This window comes from Panthera leo, chromosome C2 (genome assembly GCF_018350215.1).
Source record: "Panthera leo isolate Ple1 chromosome C2, P.leo_Ple1_pat1.1, whole genome shotgun sequence".
NCBI lineage: Eukaryota > Metazoa > Chordata > Mammalia > Carnivora > Felidae > Panthera > Panthera leo.
In genome coordinates this window covers 55,385,340-55,406,610 of record NC_056687.1, presented here as the reverse complement: position 1 = coordinate 55,406,610, position 21,271 = coordinate 55,385,340, and the positions used below count along the sequence as shown (strand labels likewise).

Below are 21,271 nucleotides of genomic sequence, written 5' to 3'. Positions count from 1 at the left end.
AGTTTTAAAATCATCAAAAGGAAACAGTTAAATGCAAGGGGAATCCCATAAGGTTGTCAGCTAATTTTTCAGGAAAAACTTCACAGGCCAGAAGAGAGTGGCAGGGTATATTCAAAGTACTGAAAAGAAAAAAAAAAAACCCTACAGTCCAGGATATTCTATCCAGCAAGGTTGTCATTCAAAACTGAAGGAGAGATAAAGAGTTTTCCAAACAAACAGAAGTTAAAGGATTTTATTACCATGAAACGAGCCTTACAAAAAAAAAAAAGTTAAAGTGAATTATTTAAGTGCAAAGAAAGGGCCAAACTAAAAGTAAGAAAATTATAAAAGGAAAAAATTCACAAATCAAATTAAACATGTAGTAAAGGTAGTAGATAAATCACTGATAAAGCCAGTGTATTTAGAATGTAAAAGTAATAAAATCAATTATATCTACAAAATTAGTCAAGAGATACACAAAATGAAAATATGTAAAATATTACATCATATACATAAAACATGGAGAAGGGAGTAAAAATTTAGTGCTTTTAGTATGTATTCAAATTTAAGTGACCATGAGCTTAATATAGACTGCTATACACATAGGATATTATGTATGAAACCAGTGGTGAGCACAAATCAAAAACCTGTAATAGATACACAAAAATAGAGAAAGAAATTCAAGTATAACACTAAAGAAAGCCATCAAACCACAAGTGAAGAGAGCAAGTGAAGAAGAAAGGAAGAGAGAAGCCCTAGAAAAAACAACCAGAAAACAATAAATAAAATGGCAATAAGTATATACCTATCAATGATGATTTTAAATGTAAATGGACTACATGTTCTAGTCAAAAGAAATAGGATGACTGGTTAAAAAAAGAAGAGTTATCTATACACTGCCTACAAGAGACTTGCTTCAGACCTAAATACACACACAGACAAAAAGTAAAATAATGGAAAAAGATATTCCATGCAAATGGAAGCAAAAAAAAAAAGCTACAGTAGCAATAATTATATCAGACAAAATAGATTTTAAAACAAAGACTATAACAAGAGACAAAGGGCACTATATAATGATAAAGAGATCAATCCAAAAAGAGGATATAACAATTGTAAATACCTATGCAACATAACAGCACCTAAATATATGCAGCAAATATTAACAGACATAAAGATAGAAATAGATCAAATATATATCAATATATTGATATTGGAATTCTTATCCAAAATAAAGAACTTATACAACTCAATACCAAAAGAAACAGTCATATAAGAACCTAAACAGACATTTTTCCAAAGAAGACATACAAGTGGCCAAAAGACACAAGCAAAGATGTTTAACATCACTCATCATCAAGGAAATACAAATCAAAACCACAATGACATACTTCCTCACACTGGTGAGAATGGATAGTATCAAAAAGGTAAGAAAGAGGGGTGCCTGAGTGGCTCAATCAAGCGTCCAGCTCTTGATTTCAGCTCAGGTCATGATCTCACTGTCATGAGTTCAAGCCCCACATTGGACTCTGCACTGACAGTGTGGAGCCTGCTTGGGATTCTCTCTCCTCCTCTCTCTCTGTCCCTCCCCACTTACTCTCTCTCTCTCAAAATAAATAAACTTTAAAAAATCATAAGAAATAACAGGTATTGGCAAAGATATATAGAAAAAAGCAAACTGTGTACTGTTGGTGGGAATGTAAAATGGTGCGGCCACTGTGAAAAGCAGTATGTAGTTTGTTTAAAAATTGAATTCTGGGTATTTACCCAAGAAAACAAAAACGCTAATTTGAAAAGATATATGTACCCCTATGTTTATTGCATTATCATGTATAATAGCTAAGATAATGGAGTCCATGTTTAGAAGAATGGATAAAGAAGACACAGCTGTGTGTGTGTGTGTGGGGTGTGTGTGTGTGTGTGTGTGTGTGTGTGTGTGTAATGGAATATTAGTCATAAAAAGGATGAGATATTACCACTTGTCAGAACGTGGATGGGCCTGGAGGGTATTATGCTAAGTGAAATAAGAGAAAGACAAATACCATAGGATTTCACTTATATATGGAATCTAAGAAACAAAACAAATGAATAAGCCAAAAAAGCAGAATCAGACCCACAGATACAGAGAACAAACTGGTTGTTGTTATAGGGGAGGGGGTTGGGGATGGGCATATGGGTTAAGGGGCGTGGAAGGTACAGACTTCCAGTGATGAAATGAATAAGTCACAGGATGAAAGGTACAGCACAGGGAATATAGTCAATGATATAGTAATAGTGTTATATGGTGACAGGTTGTAACTACACTTGTGGTGAACATAACATATAGAGCTGTTGAATCACTATGTTATACACTTGAAACTAATGTAACATTGTGTGTCAACTCTACTTCAGTAAAAAAAGGACCCCTTTTTTAAAAAAATTTATGTTTATCTTTGAGAGAGAGACAGAGAGCAAGCTGTGGAGAGGCAGAGAGGGAGACACAGAATCCAAAGCAGGCCCCAGGCTCTGAGCTGTCAGCACAGAGCCGGACCCGGGGCTTAAACTCAGACTGAGATCATGACATGAGCCAAAGTTGGATGTTTAACTGAGCCACCCAGGTGTCCCAAAAAGGGCCCCCCCCTTTTTTTTTTAATTTTTTTTTTAACGTTTATTTATTTTTGAGACAGAGAGAGACAGAGCATGAACGGGGGAGGGGCAGAGAGAGAGGGAGACACAGAATCAGAAGCAGGCTCCAAGCTCTGAGCCATCAGCCCAGAGCCCGACGCGGGGCTCGAACTCACGGACTGTGAGATCGTGACCTGAGCTGAAGTCGGACGCTTAACCGACTGAGCCACCCAGGCACCCCAAAGGGCCCCTTTTAAACATCCTTTACACTTCCAAGATAGTTGTCATATTTTCCAGTACCCATTAAGAAACACTTTTCATATTTATTTATCAAAATAAATATTTATTGAGTGAATATTATTAAGGGCCCAGGATCTGGGCCACCAATAAAATAAACATATTCTCTGCTCTCATGGGGATTATAGTCTAGTGGAGGAGGAAAACATTAAACAACGATTCATAGAAATAACTGTATATTTACCATTTGTTGAAGGTTAAGATGAAAACAGAAAAATCTCCCCTGTGGAAGTGACATTTATGTGACTTGAAGGTGAGTAGAACAGAATCTGACTGGGAAGGTAAGTGCAAAGGCCCCTCCCACAGGGAGGCTTCCAAACTTATGTGGGCCTAGTTGGGGGGGCGGGGTTGGGAAATAATTTGATGGAACTAGCTTTTACCTGCAAAAGCAAAAGGCCTATTTGGTTATTCCTAGAGTAGTCAAAAGAGCTGCAGAATCTGCCCGAGATTTCATCCAGGAATGGAGAACAAGTAGGTACAGAAATGCAGGTTTGAAGGTCCAGGGGAAAAAGAACAGAAATTCATAATAATTTTATCCTACCAAGGCCTGCTCATTCACTAAAAGAATTAGGAAAGGATTTGTTGGTTACAGATTTGCATTTAGGAAGCATTCCCTGGGTACCATCTGGGGAATGAAGTAGAGGGAGCAAGGACACTTTCAGGGAGACCCTTGGGGGATCAAGGACCCTGGAGAAAGATGACAGAAGTCTGGAGGAGGGTTGACAGCAGGAGGGTTGAAAAGAAGTGCAAACATGTGAGATGTAAATATAAATACATAAAAACCAAAAACTGCTTATTAATTCAGTAACACTCTCAAGGGTTTGTGTTTATTATGCCAGCATCCTTCCACATTGGAAAAATAATAAAGCTTTTTGTGCTATTTTGAGTCCTCTGAGCTGCAGCTGCCAAGGTGGGATTCAAAACCCTGGGATTTTTATTAGGGGGAAGGCTCAAGGAAAGGAAATAGGGAGGGCCAGGCACTTGGGGGAGTTGTGACTTGCAATGCAAGTCCCACCCTGGCGGTGAGGGGAGAGTTCCAGCGGCTCCCCCACCATTTAGCAGGACTCGAGTGCTGGTTACTTTATATAGCATTTGTTCTTTTAAACTGCAGCTTTTCTTCTGTGCCTCTGGGCAGACAAATTTGTTCATTTTCTCTCAGTACTATTTCTCCCCATTGCAGCTGGCAACATTGAGTATGGGGGTTCCCTTCATTACCTTGTCTTCATCTCTCTTGCTCTTCTCTGTGTGGTCTCTCTATCTTTTGTTGTGCAGAAGATGTTCAATCAGCCCTCAGTTCTTTAGGAGCAATTTCTCTATAAATAGGTGTAGATTTTGCATGTCTGTGGAGGAGGTGAGTTTAGGGACTTCCTATACCTCTATCTTGGACCAGAACACAAAAGGAGTCCTTAGAAAGAAAGAAACAAAGGAAGGAAGGAAGGAAGGAAGGAAGGAAGGAAGGAAGGAAGGAAGGAAGGAAAAGAAAAAGAAAGAAAAAGAAAAAGAAAGAAAAAGAAAAAGAAAAAAAAAGAAAAAGAAATTTCTTGGAAAACCTGTGTTAGCTCCTTAAAATGATGACACCAAGACCAAGCATGGGCTTTTATATATTATTTCTCCCCCCAAAACAGGCTCGAGTGTAGGATTCATGTGAAAGACTTTGGCAACTAGAAAATCATAATATGAAATAGAAAGAGACAGCATCAGGAATGTTGGATAGAATTCTGTTTTCTCAAGTAGTGTCCTTGATTTAAACAATAACCATTCCTCAAGAAGAAAACTCAGAGAAAAGAATAGTGTGTCTTTTGTACTCTAGCAAATGCTTTGTGAAGAAAATGGAAGTTGAGGACCAAGAAATGCAAACCTGAAATGAGTATTTTCCTCTGGGGTAAATTAAGTGGTTGGAGGGAAAACTCTAGATGGGATAGTCTTATTTTACCTGAGCTTACATGGTGCTTCAAGAGGAGATGGAAATCTGGATGTGAATGTGAAATATCCTACAGTTAAATGTGGACGACTAACTTCATTTTTACAAAGTATCAGGCAGACAGAGCCCTTTAGCCAAAATTTGCATCCTTTGCATTATTAGACCTTCTTCCTTTGCTCCCAATTATGCTTCTACCCCTCACTTTGTCTCAGGGTCTACTCAACTCCTGACTTCCTGGGTTCTGACTCCTGCTCTAAATGCCATGCATGCCTTTGACCTTAATGAAAAATTTCTCCAAAAACAAAGGTTGCATTCACTTATCAGGTTTTCCAGCTCTTGATCCACCTATTGCCCAGACCTCTAATCCTAGCACCAGACCTCCAGGCCAGACCCCACAAAGAGCAAGTAGACAGGGCTCCACACCAACAAAAAATAACAGCCCCCAAATACGCTGGGCCCCTGCCAGATTTGTGTAAGCATAACTTATCATCTTGCTGGCGGAAGAGTGAGATAAATGAGAACTCAGAGGACCAAAAACACTAAAGCCTGTCAGGACTGAAGCAAGCTCAGACATCATGGAGCCTTGGCCCAAACTTGATGCCAAAAGGGAGTGCTGGGGTTACACCCCAGATGCCTCTGTTGGCATCAGAAAACTCCAGAAAGATCCAGTGGTTTAAATTCTTCCCTTAATTCTGAGCCAGAAATTCTTAATTCCAAGGTGGAAGTATAGCAGAAAGAAGGAGGAGACCTCAGAGCAGAACTAACTCCTGGACTCTGATTTATGGGCATAACTGCCAGGTTTGGGCATGTGACAATAGATCATCATTCTTGTATTTGCTGATGCAGCTTTGAAGCCTCATTCCCAGTTCAGGGCTCTTGGCCAGAGCTCAGTATGGAAGACACAAAATAATACTGGGGACTGATTGTAGAGGAATATGTCAGTGAGTATGACATTCATGAGGGTTATGCTTGGGGGAGACAAACTGCAAAATATCGAATATTGAAATTAGATGTTGTCAGGTTTCTTTTCACCAATCCCCACATGCTCCTGCTTAGTATTATAATAAATATCCATTACCCAGGAGGAAGAGGAGAGAGTCAGCAGCCATCACCAGACATCTGGCTTTGGAAGCAGTTTTGCTGAAGAGAACACAACCTGTGCCACTGAATCCAAACAGCATTCATTCTTGGTGGTCGCGAGCATCCTTGCATCCAGAGAAAGGAATCACTTTGCTATTTTTTATGGTTTAATTATATTATTGCATAAAACATTTTGGCTGTATAACTTTCTGGACTTCCCTGTTTTACAACCAATAATCCCGCTGAAATGTGAAATGTACCTAAAATTAACAAAAACAGTGTCTCATCCCACATCTCTGATTTCATTTAGGCTTGAAGAAGTAGTCCAACATCACACAGAGTACAAAGCACGGGAGCAGAGAGACCTAGGTTTGCTCCCAGCTCTGTGCCGCAAAGTCACTCATTGGTGACCTGAATTAAGCCACAATAGTTGTCTTAGTCTTAGACTGTGTTGTTCTTTGAATGATGCCATAGAATTAGATCATCTCCAAGGGCCCTGGTAGCTCTAACACTCTACTGCTGAACTCAGGCTGACATCTGAGACAGACTCATGAGACTTATCTTCAAGTTTTCATTCCTATAATGATATGTGGATGACTAGGGGCTGAAATATTGGGAAGATATCATGGAAACTTTCTCATATAGACATCAGAAAAAGTGGTCAACAGATTTTTGTACCATTTCTGTTTAAAATCCTTATTTCTCTGGATAAGAAATAAAGGTTTTGAGAATATCTTCAAAAATATTATGGCACTGTCCTTCTCCTCTACCCCTGGAGGTTCCACTGGGTAAGAAAGTTCTGAAAGACACGTGGGAATTTGGCCAAGCACTCCCTTCTGCAGCACTCACAGGAAGGAGGATCCAAGGATTTGCTGACATCCAGCTAGGGGTCCATTTGGAGCCATCTACAGATACTCTAGAGACATTGTGCTCTTTCAATGAGGAAAAGCCACACATATAAAAAGCCATACTCACTACCTATTTCCTGACCCATTGCAAACCACCACAGTCTCTTCTCATCAGTCTTTCTTCCAAAACATAAACTATACTGTGACAGCCATAATGCTTCTATTTACATTTCTGAGGCAATATTTTTAAGATCCTTGAAAGCTAGATTGACAACCATAGCCAGCCTATGACTTCATTTTTTAAAATTAAAGGTTATAATGCTGTTTCACATCTATTTCTGAGTAGCAATTCACCCCAAAACTCAGTGCTTGAAGCAACAATTTATTATTTCTCATGCTTCTGTGGGCTGAGGTTTTTCTGCTAGACTCACCTGGGCCCACCTATTTTGCTGCATTCAGCTGGAGAGAGTCTCTGACTTCTTCACTGATGTCTGGCAGTTGGTCCTGGCTATTGACTGGGGGACCTTGGTTCTCCTCGGTGAGGTTTCTTATCTTCTAGTAGGCTAGACTGGTTTCCTTACATGGTGGTTTGGGGGCAGCACTTCAAGGGAACAAAGTGGAAGCCACAGGCTTCTTATGGCCTAACCTCAGAAGTTGTACATTATTTCTGGTGCATCCATTGGTCAAAGCAAGTCACAAGTCCAGATCAGAGTTAGGAGGTGGGGAAATAAACCATCTCTTGCTAGGAGGCACAGCGAAGTCAAAGAGACATGTATGTAGGAATTGCTGCTTTTTTCACCTCCATCTGCCACAGACAACTTTTAAAATGAGGCAAACCATAAGAGACTCTTAAATACAGAGAACTGAGGGTTGATGGAGGTGGGGAAAATGGGTGATGGGAATTGAGGAGGGCACTTGCTGGGATGAGCACTGGGTGTTTTATGTAAGTTGTGAATCACTGGATTCTACTCCTGAAACCAAGACTACACTGTATGTTATCTAATGTGAGAATAAAACATTAAAAGAATAATAATAAAATCATAAAAAATAAAGTGATTTTAAATAGTAAAACAGTACAATCATGGAAAAAGCAGAATGTATCAATAATTACAAGTAAAGAAATAAAATCACTCTTAATCCCTCCATCCCAGGAGAATGACTATTAATATAAGTGCATGTATGCCTAACATTTTTGTATACATCTTTACATCAGGTCAAAAAATACATACTGTTTTGTTCCCTGATTTTTATAACCCAACAGTATGTCCTAAGCATTTCCTCATAATGTGCCTAATATATCATATTTAATGGGCCATAATTTATTTATGTATTATATATATTTTTACTACTATAAATAATCATGTAGTGAACTTTTTCATATAAATCTTTGTGCACATCTCTGATTATTTCTTTTTTTTTTAACATTTATTTATTTTTGAGAGACAAAGACAGAGCATGAGCAGGGAAGGGGCAGAGAGAGAGGGAGACACAGAATCCGAAGCAGATTCCAGGCTCTGAGCTGTCAGCACAGAGCCTGATGTGGGGCTCAAACTCACAAACCGCGAGTTCATGACTTGAGCCGAAGTCGGACCCTTAACCAACTGAGCCACCCAGGTGCCTCTATTTATTTCTTTAAGGTTAAGTCCATAAAGTAGAATTGCTATGTCAAAAGAAATATATATTTTAAAATTTTGAGATATTTTGCTAAATGACCTCCTATAAAAAAGTTAATATTCTGTTCTCAGCAGAGAAATATAAGAAATCCCTGTTTCTCCCTTTTCCTTAACCCTTCTGAGTCTGAGAGGTAAATACTGACATTCATAATTATATCAATTTGTATATCATTGTCAGTAATGTTAAACATTTTTCCCATTTTTACCAGCCATCTGTATTCTCTCACCAACCCAGTCTATTGCTTGTCTCTCTCTAGGAATATCAAGAAAAAAAAATGGAGAAGAAGGAGTCTTAACGGAATGTGTTCCCCTTAATTATCATTATATCAGTCTCTTTTCCCTATAGGTAAGTAGTTTACTACAAATGTGAGCACTTAAAAGTCATAAAACAATTATGTCTCATGAGTCAAGAGACCAGGTCTGGTGGGGAAGGGAAGGGGAGGGGAGGAGAGGGGAGGGGAGAAAAGGGGAGGGGAGGGGAGGAAAGGAAAGGAAAGGGGAGAGGCAGAGAGAGAAGAAAGGGAAAAAAAGATATGTGCTCAAGAGAAGGTACACAGAGGTGAAGAAAAAAAAGTTAGAATTAATTTAATGAACAGAGATGGATCAGAGAGGTTTAGAAAATCAATATTGGCTGGATGTCAGTGTAGAACTAAATGAGGAGAACATGGGGTATAAGAACCAGGGAGATTGGGCAACCCATTACTGCATTTGGGATATGCCAGGGTTGACCCTTTTCCACCAAAACTCAGTGGTTATCCTTAAAAAATTAACAAAAGATCCTGAACCCTCACGACATATTTCAACAGCATGTTATATTTCAATAGCCCAAGAGACTCTAGTTTGGTCCTCAACTTGAAGTGAAATAGAACCACATAAAAAGGTAGAATAAATTTGTAGGCCAACATTCATCCATTCATTTATTCAACCAGCCAACAAACAACCATTGACATCTGCCATGTGCCAGATACTGTTTGGGCACCGAAGATATAGAGAAGCATTAAGTAATGATTCTTGCTCCCAAGCAACTTAAAATCTAGTAAGGCATCAAATGTTAGGGAAGAGAAACAACTTGGAAGGGAAGAGACACCTAATGATATTTAATTATTTAGACTATGAACTTATGATGTATCCACAGTGAGAGCCTCACACTTTAACATTTGTGTCATTAAGCTTGTCTCACCACTAAGAATAAGCCAGAAAACATGGCTTTTTTCTCAAAGCTAAAGGATTGCTTAAGTCCTGAAATCTCATTCTAAACACAAGACTCTAAGGAGTTTGAACTTCAAAGTCAGTGTGTTGGAGTCTCAATACTTTCAGGAGCCTCTTTGTCCCCTTTATAAATTTCCTTTCCTTCTCCCAGTGACGAGTTCAAATTCCAGAAATCTCAAAAGTAGAGTGGATCAGTAAACAACCAGATGTTTCCCAATCCCATGTTCAGTTCCTGGGTACAGGAAGATGATTTACCAGTTAGACTTAATTTAGAGATTATGATAGGAATTAGACAGAGCCTGGTATCAGGAAATGCTCTCAATATAAACATTTATTATAGGTGGCCAAATGAATAGAATGCAAAAACCAGAAACCTGGTAAGGCTCTGGAAAGCCATATTTATTGTGTATGTCATGTCTGTCAGCTGCTTACCATGTATCACCAATTACCATGCAGCACAACCATAATCATGTCATTAAAATATATGTAAATCTATTTTTAATAAGATTTTATCTGTCTATCTACATACACATGTATATAGAGAGAGACATGCTCAGGCTTCTCAGTTTGTCCTGGATCAGCTCAGCGACCCTCTTACAACTTTAAAAAATTAAAGGGTACATGGTTCCTAAACTTCAGGAGTTATGGTGGATCTTGCCTCACCCTACGCGCCATTTCACCGACAGACAATCTGAGGTTCTTTCACAAAAGCATTGATTGGAGAGTCAAATGGCTGAGCATGTACTCTTAGAATTATAGCAGGAGTGATACTACCAAGAGATCTTTCTTTTTTAAAAAAATTTTTAAATTTTATTTATTTATTTATTTTGAGAGAGAGAGCAGGGAAGAGACAGAGAGAGAATCCCAAGCAGGCTCCACACTGTCAGCACAGAGTCGCTGAGGCAAGGCTTGAACTCACCAACTAGGAGATCATGACCTGAGCAGAAACCAAGAGTCAGATGCTTAACCAACTGAGCCACCCAGGCACCCCACCAAAAGACTTTTCAATAGCCCTCTACCTTTTACTGCCTCCTCTTGGGTGGTTGGCAGTTTCTACAGGTCTCTTTTCTTTTACAGGGGCTCCTGTCAGTCTCCCCCTGGACCCACCCCCTTCCTGAATCAAAACGCTGGAATCTTCTATTGCTTCTCTTTAGCTAGCATGCAGAGACAGAGAAATAAAATAACAAGTGGAGAAGAGAGCAAACTAGGATAGCTCCATGACAGGTGATCCCAGGGTGAATCTAATAATGCAGACTTGACCTTGACCTATGTCACCTTTAAACAACTTCACCAAAACTCTGTCTACTTCCAGGTCTGTGCCTCCTCTAATTTCCACCATGCTTACCTTCTTTCTTTTCATTACCTCTTCTCTATTCTCTCCTCCAGATCCTCTTCTTTTATTATCTCCTCCCCAGTGTCCCTTTCTGCAGTCATCTCCACCTCGTATTTCTCACCTCTGCTGTTGTCCATACCCAACAGTTAGCCTAGCATTACCGCAAATAACTTAACAACAAATGCCAACAACATGCTATTGTCTATTAGACATTTCCAGCATCCAAAGGACCTGGATGGCCCAATTATTGGTCCTTTGGACAAATAAATTCAGTAAGCCACTCTGGGATACTCTTTTTGGACACTGGAATGCAAATTTTTTTCTTATTACTGACTTGAACCTGATTAGAACCTTGATTAGTGAAGAGACTTTATGCTTTCACAGCTAATTGAAAGAATTAAATCATCAAGTTTTATAGAACCAGTTTTTTTCTCTGCTTGATGGTGCAGAACTCTACAGTCTAATCAGGTACCTATGTAACATGTGAGCAGATTCCGAAGATAATTTTTGAGGGATGTATTGCCCTATCTCCAAGCAAACCCATCACTAATCTCTATTCAGGGTGGGTCAGCCTCTCAATTTTTTAAAGTTTTTATTTAAACTCCAGTTACTTAACATACAGTCAAATATTAATTTCAAGTGTACAATTTAGTGATTCAACACATACAATATCCGGTGCTCATCACAACCAATGCACTCTTTAATCTCTATCACCTATTTAACCCATCCCCCCAACAACCTTGCCTCTGGTGACCATCAGTTTGTTCTCTATAGTTAAGAGTCTGTTTCTTGTTTTGCCTCTCATTTTTCCCTATGCTCATTTGTTTTGTTTCTTAAATTCCACATATAAGTGAAATCATATGGTATTTGTCTTTCTCTGATTGATTTATTTCACTTAGTATTATGCTCCCCAGCTCCATCCATGTTGTTGCAAATGGCAAGATTTCATTTTTTTTTTATGGCTGGATAATATATATTCTTTATCTATTCATCTGTCTATGGATGCTTGGGTGGACTCTGTAATTTGGCTATTGTGGATAATGCTGCTATAAATATTGGGGTGCATATATCCCTCTGAATTAGTGTATTTGTATTCTTGGGGTGAATATCTAGTAATGCAATTGCTGGATCATAGGGTAGTTCTATTTCTAACTTTTTGAGGAACCTCCATACTGTTTTCCAGAGTCAGCCTCTCGATTTTTATCCACATTTCAGTTTTTACATCTAAAATCAACCTGAATGGTTTTTCATGTACTGTCTAAAGTATATGAATCCATAAGATGAAATAGCAACACTTCCATGCCTCATCAGAGAACCAACTCTAGCCAAAAATAGAGCTAGAAACTTGTGTTTGAGAGACCTGCAGACTTCCTGTGGTTATTGGTTTTTCTGGTCTCCTACTATTTTATTCAGATGCACCGTGAGTTTTTAAAAGTTAAACATACATTCAAATGCAATTTATAAACTGTAAACATGTCCAAGTAAGTTTATTATAAATCACTAAAAACAGAAAATGTTAAAGAATGAGAAAAACTTAATAAAAAGAGAAGCTCTATTATTTACTTCTTATTAATTTATTCTCCTCTTTCATTTCTAATTATATTTATTTAGGTCTTCTCTCTCTCTCTCTCTCTCTCTCTCTCTCTCTCTCTCTGATGTGTCAAGCTTATCAATATTGTTTATTTTTTCAAAAAATTAGCTCTTAATTTCATCAATCATTTTTTTAAATTTTTTTTGTCTCTATTTCATTTATTTCTATTCTCATCTTTGTTCTTCCTTCTACTAACCTAGGGGTTTGTTATATGTCTTCATTTCAATTTTTAAAATAAGTTCATAACACTTCAGAAACATTCAAATTTGCCTTTGTATTTAAAACTCCTATCTTGCTCTGTATTCCTGCAGTTAAACAGTATAATTTAAGTAAGCAATGATAGCCCAGTGATTGTAAAGAAAAATTAGCAGATTTATGGGACGCCTGGGTGGCTCAGTCGGTTAAGCGTCCGACTTCTGCTCAGGTCATGATCTCGCGGTCCGTGAATTTGAGCCCCCCGTCGGGCTATGTGCTGACAGCTCAGAGCCTGGAGCCTGTTTCAGATTCTGTGTCTCCCTCTCTCTGACCCTCCCCCGTTCATGCTCTGTCTCTCTCTGTCTCAAAAATAAATACACGTTAAAAAAAAATTAAAAAAAAAAAAAAAAAAGAAAAATTAGCAGATTTAAATTACATCTATTTGGTCACTCTATATGATTATATGGGGTTTAATTGCATTTAAAATTTTAAATTCAGGGCACCTGGGTGGCTTAGTCAGCTGAGTGTCCAACAGGTCCTGATCTCATGATTTGTGAGTTTGAGGGCATGCATTAAGGCTCTTTCTGCCCCTTCCCTGCTCATTCCCTTTCCCTCTCTCTCTCTCTCTCTCTCTCAAAAATAATAAACATTAAAATTTTTTTTAATTTAAAAAGTGAATACAAACTGAGTGGTATAATATTTTTTGTCTGATAGTGCACAAAAATACTATGCTGAATATAAACAGTAGCTTTAAAATTGACATTTGGTCTTTTTCATAGTTTTTGTTGGTTTTAAAACCAAAGAATGAATCAAGAAATAATGATTATTACTGATCATTACATAGTTGTTACTAGAAATAATTTTGTTATGTAGAGAAGAGGAGTGTTAGAGTGATCCCCTCCAGGTGTCAAATATGCTAGGCTTGCCACTAACTACAAGTGTTGCCCAAAGGGCACGGTCACTGTCTCTGTTGCCCAGGCTCACTGTAAACCAATCACATTCTCTTGTGATCCTGTTCTCTTTTCTTTCCTTGCCATTCTTAACAAACCCAGTAGTCAATGCAGTTCAACTCATCTTTAATCCATGTTCTTCTGGTCATCTACTTCCCAGTCTATCACTTTCTTTACCTGGCTCCTTTAAAAAAGTTTTCACTTCTCTTCTTAAATTGTCTATGCTATTATTTTCATCTGTGGATTGATAAGTCTCAAATTTATATCTTCAACTCTCACCTTTCCCCCAGACCCCAGAAGTATATACCCAACTCCCATGCCACCGCTCCACCTGGATGTCTAATAGGCATATTAAATTGACCATGATCAAATATGATTTAATGTTCTTGCCATTATCCATGCTTTCTCCAGGGGTCCCCATTTTAGTAAATGGCATCACTCTTCAACAAGTCATTCAGAACATAACCTTGACCTTTCACTACTCTATTCCTCCTTTGCCCCACACCCAGTGCATCAGTAAACCTTAAGAGGCTCCACCTGCTATATATAACCAAAGTCTACCCAGCTCTCACTCCTTCCTTTACTGCCATCTGAGATCTGGAACTCTACAAGAGCTTGCTATTTGGTTTCCTTGCTTACCTATTTTCTTCCACAGCAGTGGCCTTAGTAAGATTTATAAAATATAAGTGATCTTATATAAATAAGTCATATCATCCCTAAGCAAAATGCTCCAGTAATTTCTCATCAAATTTGCAATAAACCCAGAGCCCTTATGTTGGTTGATAAGTGCTCTATAACCAGCCTGGCGCCAGTTGTGTTTTTGACCACTTTTCTCACTTCTCTTGCCTTTACTCACTTTGCTCTCTTCAGACACACTGCTTTTGTTGTATTCCTTCAACACACCAACCACCCACCCCCCTGCCTTAGGCTCTTTATACTTGCTGGCCCTTAGCCCAAAACATTTGTCCCAGCTTTTTCTATGGCTTACCCCACACGTCTGCAGCTCATTGCTTATAAGTCATCTTTTCTGAGGTGTCTTCCCTGAACACATTGCATTATATACAACACAGAAGCACATCCAACTGCCTTGCCTTCATTTCTTTCCTTCAGGGAATTTTTCAATATCTGACATATTGTAGAGTTATCTTACACCTTAGAGTGTAGTCTCAAGAGGGCAAAAACCTTGCCTGCATTGCCCACTGCTGAGTCACCAGAACTAGAATTAGTATAGAGAAGCTCTATAGTTGTTGAATTAACAAATGAACTAATCTACCCAACTTTTATACCAAATCCAAGCCTGTGCTCTTTTGTGTTCTGTATTATTCCTTTATTTCCTCAACTCTTATCAGTGAATTAAGGAAGCATCCTTGCCTTTTTGCTGGCACCATTGAGCCCCATCCTCAAAGTTTCCTGAGAGAGATATGTAGAAGTAGCTGTTCCTCAGGGGGCATCTTTAGGAAAAGGGACAGTGAGGCTGGTCACAGCAGAAGTAGATCCAGGCTTTCCCACCTGACAGCCTCCAATAGTGGTCATCCAACAGCCATTCTCTGCTACTTCATCTAGCTTTTGAATCATGGGATTCAATCCTGGTGACCATGTGCTCCACTGTGGAGACTGTATCATATATAGGTCCAATGGTCTAAAATAAGGGATTGTAGAGATCTACTTAATTTCTCAGCCACTAATGATGTAAAAGGAGGTCATATGACCCAGAACTGAACAATGAAATACAAGGGGAAATCTGCTTGAGTTTCTAGGGGAAAATTTGCTTCTAAAACAGAAAGGCAAAGCCTCCCAAAGAGAATGGTTTTACCCCGACCTCCCTTCCTGTGGGGAATAAGCTTAGGAATTCCCTGAGCTTGCACCAATGGGTTAACAAGGCATAAAGAAATAGAAAGCCACAGGATGAATGCGTCCAAGATTAGGTAAACAAGATTAGGTAAACAGGGCAAAGGCCCTCAGTATAGGACAAAGGTATAGGAATAGGAAATCTCAGGATGAAAACATCCAAGATTAGGTAAACAAGATTAGGTTTTCAGGGCAGAAGTGCCACCCAATTTAGTACAATAGCAGAAAGTTGCTTTCACAGGAAGGAAGGAAGGAAGGAAGGAAGGAAGGAAGGAAGGAAGGACAAAAACAAGTAAACAGGACTCCCCTTGGCAGAGAACCAGAACAAAGGCAGCTGTTGCTTATCATGGATGCACTGATGTTTATCACAGTTGTGTGTCACACTCAAGCAAGCAGTTCTTTGAAAGTGTACTGGGGAGTGTGTTTGTTTGTCTGTGCTTTCTTATGTGTTGAGGGGTGCCTAAGTCAGTTACCATAAGGTATAAAACATCCTTTCCTGGCCAGTCTTTGTAGACCTCTTCTGAACTCATCTGTGAGTTAATTTGCTCTGCAGCCACCCTCCCTGGTTCTTCAAACAGCTTGGAGAGATCCAGAGTCTTCCATACTGGCACTGATTTTCTCCTATCTGTTCTCTCTTGAGACTGTTCACGTGTTCCCTTCCTTCTCGACCATACTGGAGCTCAGAGATCTCAGCTTTCTATCTTTCCTCCCAGCCCCAGGACATTGCTGTTCTACAGGATGAAGCTTACGTCTTACTTCCTTCTCATTCTCATCCTCCTTCTCCAGCTGATGATCCCAAGGTATGCTCAGTGTTCTTTGGACTCCATCATGGATACAAAAATAAAGGAAGCTCTCACTGGCTTAGGTAACTGACTGAGGGCAGAGAGTGGGAGAGAACCCCTGATCATGCCACCTATTCCTAAACCTAACTTCTTCTTGGTCCCATCCCTAGATCCTAGCTTCTATTAAGTCCACTCAAGCTTAATCTTCCTGCCCATGGCTTTTTCTACTCCCATATCATTTTGGACTGCTAGCTAAAATTTGAGGTTTCTCTGATGATAATGAGCTTGATGATGATGGTAATGAGGAAGAATATAATTATAATTTATGGACACTCATTACAAACGAGGTATAGTGCAAAAATTTACATAGATAACCTCAATTTTCACTTTATGAAATAAGTACAACTATTACTTTCATTTTATAAATGAGAAAACTGAACTTTAAAACCTAGTGAGTAGCATGATTATGGACACAGTGACACTTCTGAGGTAAAAGGAGATTTGGAAGGGGACTATCGGAGACAGCTATCATGGGCAGTACCCCTTCTTCTCTCCTGTTCAGAATTAAATCCTACCCCAGTAGGGGCGCCTGGGTGGCTCAGTCGGTTAAGCGTCCGACTGAGGCTCAGGTCATGATCTCGGGGTCCATGAGTTCGAGCCCCGCGTCAGGCTGTGTGCTGACCACTCAGAGCCTGGAGCCTGTTTCAGATTCTGTTTCTCCCTCTCTCTGACCCTCTCCCGTTCATGCTCTGTCTCTCTCTGTCTCAAAAATAAATAAACATTAAAAAAAATTAAAAAAATAAATAAATCCTGCCCCAGCAAAGAAGATTTCATGTACCAGTATCTTTAACTCAGGCAGACTGTCTTCCTGCCCTGCAGGTAAGTAACTTCATGAGAAGGAATGGTGAGTAAGATGCCCTGTGCCCACCCCATCCATCCCCCAGCACCTATACCTTTCCTTGCCTCATGATTGTATTAACCTGGAGGTGAGTTGTAACCTCTGGTTCCCAGTGATCTCTTACCCATTCTTATTTCCCTTAATGATGCTACTGAGGGCTCTTGGGTTTATGTCTCTCCCCTTCCCACCTCCCTTTCATGAGCTCACATATCAGCGCTCCCTCCCCTCCTTGTCCTGTTATGATCTGTTACCTACCATTCCCCCTGTCCTTCATCTCCCTTTCCCAATCTATTCCCTTGTCTGGTGAGTAGGGCCAGCATAGAGGTAAATATATCATGAATCTAAGGAAAGAAATGCCCAGGCCCCTCATTTTCACAGGCCTCTTCCATGGCCATATACCTAAGTTTGTTTTAGTGATTTTTTAATTTTTTTCCTTAAAGAGGGCTCTCAAAATCAAATTAGTTTGCAGTCCCACAAAACTTAGATCTACCCCTGGGCTGCACAGATATGAAAAATGGTAGGTGTACACCTCCCTCCTCTCAAAATCCAAGGGTTCTGACATCTGTGTCTCATGTGTCCATATAGGAATGGTTGTCACCAGCTGTGCTTGTGGCTATGGCTGTGGTTCCTGGGATATCCAGGGAGAAACCACATGCCAATGCCAGTGCAGCACTATAGACTGGACCACTTCCCGCTGCTGCCACCTGACCTGAGGGGGAGGAGGATGAGAACCCAACTGTGTGACCATCACAGTAATGAAACTACACATCAAACAGGAAACCTGACTCAAACTGTCCCTTTCATTTGTTACAGCCTGCTTCTTGGGTAGTAAAGACAACTCTTTGCATCTCTCTGTGTTTGTATTTTTGATATTACTGCCCTGGGCTTAGAATTCCTCTAGCCAGAAAATTTCTCCAGCGTCCCAATTACTCCATCTCAGCAAGGATTAGTAAAAATATGGGGAGACTGGGGAAATTTGAGATTAATATTCCAGCCTCCTAGTTCCCTCATTGTTTAACAAAAGGACAATGATTATGCCAGACATTTTGCTTGGCACAGAGAAAGTAAATAACATGCATGCTCCTATGAGGCTCACTGAATAAAAGAGTGTGGGTTCCAAACTAAGTGCAGGCAGATTTTCCAAGGTGGAGGCAGATAAGAATGGTTTTAAAAGAATAAATTTCTAGATTTCTGGCTTGTGTATATACTGTTTCCTAAACTTATGTGTCAGAGATCTATTTTGATCAAAGTGATGAATTTGCCATTGTCTTTCTCCCCCATAACAAAACAAAAATACAGCATTTATCTGCCATTGAACCTTACCATAATTCATCATCCTGGGATATAAATATCTGCAGAATGGAATGGTCCAAAATACTGGCACCAATGTTGAGTGATCCAGTGACTGGGTAACAAGTCCTTTCACAAGTTGCAGGACTTTCAGTGTTTGACACAATATTGAAAGAGGGTATCATCCAGTTATCGATTGGTAGACCACCGAAAATAATTTTAATAATAAACTTCAGTATGACTTTTAACAAGTAACTCAAAAGAATTCAAAAAAATTGAATGATATTACTACAATAAAAATTTTCCCTTCCTACATACTTAATTATGAAGAAATTATCTCAAAGCTTATAAATATGAAAAGAAAAAGAAATATATTGGCTCTAAATTTCATCTCTCTAGGATTATTTATTCATGGATAAATAAATTACTGAAAGAAAAATCAGCTCCATTTCTCTCATTTAAGAAATACATTTCTAAAATATACCATTGGTGTTTGTTACTTTTCAAAATTTGTTATAAATGTTTGTTCAATTGTGTGCTATTAATCAGTGTAATAATAACTTAATGCCCCTACTTATGGCAAGTAGAATGAGTCTTTTAAAATATAAATGAAAATTATGTCAAATTTTTGCCCAAATTACACATTCTAGTGACTTCTCATTACACAGAAAATAAAATCCCAAATGTTTATCATGGCCAACATTATCTGCATCTAGCCATTGGCTATATTTCCAACTTCATTTTGGATCCTTCACCCTGGCCACATCTGAGTTCTTGGTGTTCCTATAAGCAATGGTCACCCTCCCTCCTTAGGCCTTTCCACTTCATGTCCCTCCTTTGCCATAGTTACATGGTTCTTCACACACAAGGTCAATCTATTTCAGAGAAGCTTTCCAGAATGCTCTATATCTTGTCCTTTATTTTTTGTTGTTGTTTTTTAAATATTTTTTAATGTTTATTTATTTTTGAGACAGAGAGAGACAGAGCATGAATGGGGGAGGGTCAGAGAGAGAGGGAGATACAGAATCCAAAGCAGGCTCCAGGCTCCGAGCTGTCAGCACAGAGCCTGACATGGGGCTTGAACTCACATCCCGTGAGATCATGACCTGAGCCGAAGTCAGAAGCTTAACCAACTGAGCCACCCAGGCACCCCTGTCCTTTATTTTTTTTTAATGCTTTCTAGTCCTGGCTTAAAAATATGTGTTCATCTGTTAGTATATTATCTTCCCCCTTGAAACATGTAATCCATGAAAGATGACATTTTGTCTAACTTGGATATCATTGAATCCACATTGCTTAGAACAGAACCTGGCCCATGGAGGAGTTGCAATGGACAAACAAATTAGCCTACTATCAAGTTTGAGTCAGCTCCCTTTCTTGCTTTCTATCCAGCTTCCTGTACCTCAGCATTGGTCACTGAGGGACAGACATTGTTTCATTGGCCCCTGGGTCTCATGCTCAAGGTGCCTGTAGAAGAAATATCAGAGGGTATGTCTTCTAAAGAAAAAGTCAGAGAATGAAGGTGGAAGTCAGAGAGGTTAGCAACAGTAGAAGCAGAAGTGGATTTTGTTGTACTGGCTGATATGGTTGCCCACTGAGTGGCCAATTTCCCCTTCATCTGTGTGAACATCATCCTGGTTTCATTCAGAATGGTAATGTTCCCAGTCCTGAAGGATAAATTATTATTTAAGTCAATAATGAAACTTCTCCTCTTGGCCAAGTATTCTCTTTCCTAGACACCTTTGCATGGGGTGGAGTTGGGGAATGTGACCCATATCCGTCCAAGAAGACAGAAAAGAACTCTTCTTGGGTCTTTTGAAAAAGAGTTTGCTTCCTAGATGAAAAACAGAGACTCAAAAGTGTCCATGACAATTTTGTTGCTTTGGATTTGGGTGTGAGGTGAGATCTGGAGCTGTGACCATGAAGTTAGTCAACCATCTTGTGATCTTTGAGGAGAAACCACAAGGATGGTAAAGAAGAAAGAGGGAAATAGTCTGAAGCTGCCAGAACAGAGAATCTGAACAAAGTGTAGAATCTCATTTCTTCATAAGTAAATAATCAACGTTTGTATTCATTCATTTTTATGAGAATTTATTGAGTTCTGCTGTGTGATTGGCAGTGGGATTCAGTGGTGGCTAAAATAGGCAAAAATTACTGCATTCATGGAGGTTCCATTCCAATTCTAAGCTTCTACCAGTTGGGATTTTTGTTAGTGTCCCACGGATGGAATTAGTCAAGGATAATGTAATAGTGTCTGAGTAGATGACAACTAGAGTCCTAAGATCACATCTTTCTGTCTCTTCCTGTTGAAGGAATGAACAAAAGGTCTATAATGAGAGATGTCAACAAACTTGGCAATTCCTGACAAGCCAGTGGCCAGGCTTGTGGGACTGCCAAAAAGAGTGGGGTAGGGAAAAGAGAAAGATGGAAAGACTTCCCCAGCAGAGAATCAGAGAAAAGGCAGCTGGTTGTTCTCCGGACACAATGGAGATTTTTTCAGCTTCTTCCTGAAAGCTTGACCCTTTCCAGCTGCCTTTACTGCCTCTGTTTGTTGGTGGAGGGGAGGGAATACCCTCATCACATGCTGCCATGTTGAAAAACATTCTTGCCCTCCCAACCTTGGCAGCCCTTCCTTAAACCTGGCTGTGTGAGCCTGATGTATAGCTCTCTTCCCTGACATCTCTGCCTCTCCCTAGTCCAGCTGCTTCCCTACAGTCCTTTCCCACCTCTCCCCTCTAGACCCCCAAATTTTTTTCATCTTCTCTCCAATTTTTTC

General features: G+C 39.5%; 1 protein-coding gene across 1 annotated transcript in view; it reads left to right on the top strand.

Moving 5' to 3' along the window:
- RETNLB (resistin like beta) overlaps nucleotides 1-18,189 on the top strand; it is a 40,176-nt gene extending 21,987 nt beyond the window's left edge. Inside the window, exons 4-8 of the mRNA XM_042954344.1 lie at nucleotides 3,074-3,130; nucleotides 8,657-8,745; nucleotides 16,239-16,390; nucleotides 17,127-17,186; nucleotides 17,791-18,189. Of these exons, the coding sequence (XP_042810278.1) occupies nucleotides 16,264-16,390; nucleotides 17,127-17,186; nucleotides 17,791-17,918 (315 nt within the window). The 5' untranslated portion in view covers nucleotides 3,074-3,130; nucleotides 8,657-8,745; nucleotides 16,239-16,263 and the 3' untranslated portion in view covers nucleotides 17,919-18,189. The remainder of the gene's footprint in view (nucleotides 1-3,073; nucleotides 3,131-8,656; nucleotides 8,746-16,238; nucleotides 16,391-17,126; nucleotides 17,187-17,790) is intronic.
- Nucleotides 18,190-21,271: the final 3,082 nt, after the last annotated feature.